At 74.2% G+C, this 2,365-nt stretch overlaps 1 protein-coding gene across 1 annotated transcript; it reads right to left on the reverse strand.

Moving 5' to 3' along the window:
- Nucleotides 1-1,508: 1,508 nt before the first annotated feature.
- H696_05688 (hypothetical protein) lies at nt 1,509-2,179 on the reverse strand (the record flags this gene model as incomplete). The annotated part of the gene is made up of 4 exons (XM_009499506.1): nt 1,509-1,559; nt 1,702-1,828; nt 1,947-2,047; nt 2,165-2,179. 4 exons carry the CDS (start codon nt 2,177-2,179, stop codon nt 1,509-1,511), a joined length of 294 nt encoding a protein of 97 aa, XP_009497781.1.
- Between the last annotated feature and the right edge of the window lie 186 nt (nt 2,180-2,365).

Consider the following 2,365-nt stretch of genomic DNA (forward strand, 5'->3'; position numbering starts at 1 on the left):
CCCCCCCCCCCCTGCGGCGGGGCTCCCCCCACCCCCGGGGGACGTCTCCAGGCCAACTCGAGCGCTTCGCTCCTCCCCCACACGCAGACCGGCCTCCGGCCGGGAAGCGCGGCCGCATCTCCGACACCAGAATATCGCGTCGTGCCCCGGGTCACGGGAACCACGCACGCCGGCTCGCGGGCCTCCCCCCGACGCAGGAGTGGGGCACAGACACACACACACACACACACACACACACACACACACACACACACACATACACACCCTGGCAGACAAACACCAACACGGGCCCGGCACTGGGCGGCGGAGGGGCGGCGCAGCGCGGCCACAGCGCGCCGGGACTCCCGGTCCGGAGGGGCAAGCCGCCGCCGGGCGGGCGACCGGGCGAAACGCCGGACACCTGCGGGGGCTCCGGGCGGAGCTCGGGGACCCGGCCGCCGCCGGGCGTTTTCCCCCCCTCCTCGCAGGCATGCGCCGCCGGCCGGGGGCCCGGCTTCGGGAGCCCCCGGCGGCAGGGGCGCGGGGCCGCTGGCGGGAAGCGCGCCCGCCATGGCGCTTCTCAGGAGGCCTTCTCCCGGGCATGGCCGTCCCCCGGCTCTTCCCCACGCCGGCCGGCCGCATGCCGGCCCCCATGCGTTCCCGCCGGGTGTTCCACGCTCGGGAAAAGTCCCGTCGCCCGGGCCGCACGCCGGCGCCCCAACACAGGCCCTTTGTCGGCCGTCGTCGGCCGGCGGGCGCGCTCGCGCGCTCGTGGCCCGGTATCCGCGCCCCCAGACGTGTGCTCTTCCGATCTCCCATGCGTTCCCGCCGGGTGTTCCACGCTCGGGAAAAGTCCCGTCGCCCGGGCCGCACGCCGGCGCCCCAACACAGGCCCTTTGTCGGCCGTCGTCGGCCGGCGGGCGCGCTCGCGCGCTCGTGGCCCGGTATCCGCGCCCCGGGGCCCGGCCGCGACCGCCGCCGAGTGCCCCGGCCACGGACCGGGCCCCAGCCCGCGGCGTTCGAGAAGTTCCCCCTCCCCCCCCGGGGGGGAAAAGAGGAAAAGCTGCACCGCGGGTCGCTCGGCCTCCTCTCAGGGGCTCTTGCCTTACTCGGCTCCCGCACGCGCGCAGCACGCAGGGGCCGCGTGCTGGCAGGGGGGGCACGCTGGTAACGCTCCACCCCCCCTCCGCTCGAGGCCGGGATACCCCCAGCCAGGCGGTCGTCCTCGCCCGGGCCCCTGGGGCCGGATGCGTGCGCCCCCCGCAGCCTGTTGACTTGATCCGCCGGCGCCCAGTCATCCCGGCGCGCGGGGGAACAAAGGCCTCCGTGACCCGCCACCGGGGCAGCAAACGCGCCGCCCGTTACCCAGATCGGAAGAGCACACGTGTCGTCCTCGCCCGGGCCCCTGGGGCCGGATGCGTGCGCCCCCCGCAGCCTGTTGACTTGATCCGCCGGCGCCCAGTCATCCCGGCGCGCGGGGGAACAAAGGCCTCCGTGACCCGCCACCGGGGCAGCAAACGCGCCGCCCGTTACCCGGGAAGAGCCGTGTCGTGGCGGGCACGTTCCTCGCTTCGGGCGCCCTGTTCCGAGCGAGAGAGAGGAAGAGAGAGAGAGGGAGAGAGAACACCCCCACCCCTCCTCTCCCCTGTGGGGCGGCTCACCAACGCATCCGCCGCCGGCCCGAGACACCGCCGCCGCCGCCGGAATATCTCGCTAGCATACCTCCGCGCTCCGGTGCACGCGGCCCCGCGCGAACAGGCGTGCCAGGGGCGCACACCCCCACGGGGCCGGGGCGAGCCGCTCGCCCCGCCGGCCGGCGGGGGACCGGGCAACAACCGAGGCCCGGAACCTGCGGCCGCGGCAGCGGCTCAACGGCGGGGGGGGGGGGGGAGGGGGGGGGGGGCCGAGCTCTCGGGAAACGGCGGGAAAAACACCACGCATCCCCCGCCTCCGCCCGGCGGACGCACAAGCGACAAGACCGCGTGTCAAGGATGATGATCAGCCCGACCAGACCGGCGGCGCCCATGAGCGAGTAGAGGATGAGGTTGGTACGCAGGGCGATCCAGGCCTTTTGAACACAGGTGAAGCCCCCGGCATTGGCCCAGGCCGGGGGGGGGGGGGGGGAGAGCGACGGAGCATCTTCTCGCGCTCATTACCAATAGTCGGCATTAAATATTGCACACACATATGTTGTTTGCATGTTGCTATCGGCGTCGTGGCCTTCGCACGCCCGCCGCCGCGAAGCGTTCCGCCCGCGCCACCCGCAGGCCCGCGCTCGGGACAGCCAAGACCGGCGTACGTTGGCACATAAATGGCGACCGGGGGCTCGCCGGCGCTCCAGTCTCGGGGGGGGGGGGGGGGGGGGGGGCGCACCTCTTGAAAGGAG

The sequence above is a fragment of the Fonticula alba genome (genome assembly GCF_000388065.1).
Source record: "Fonticula alba strain ATCC 38817 unplaced genomic scaffold supercont2.13, whole genome shotgun sequence".
Lineage (NCBI taxonomy): Eukaryota > Rotosphaerida > Fonticulaceae > Fonticula > Fonticula alba.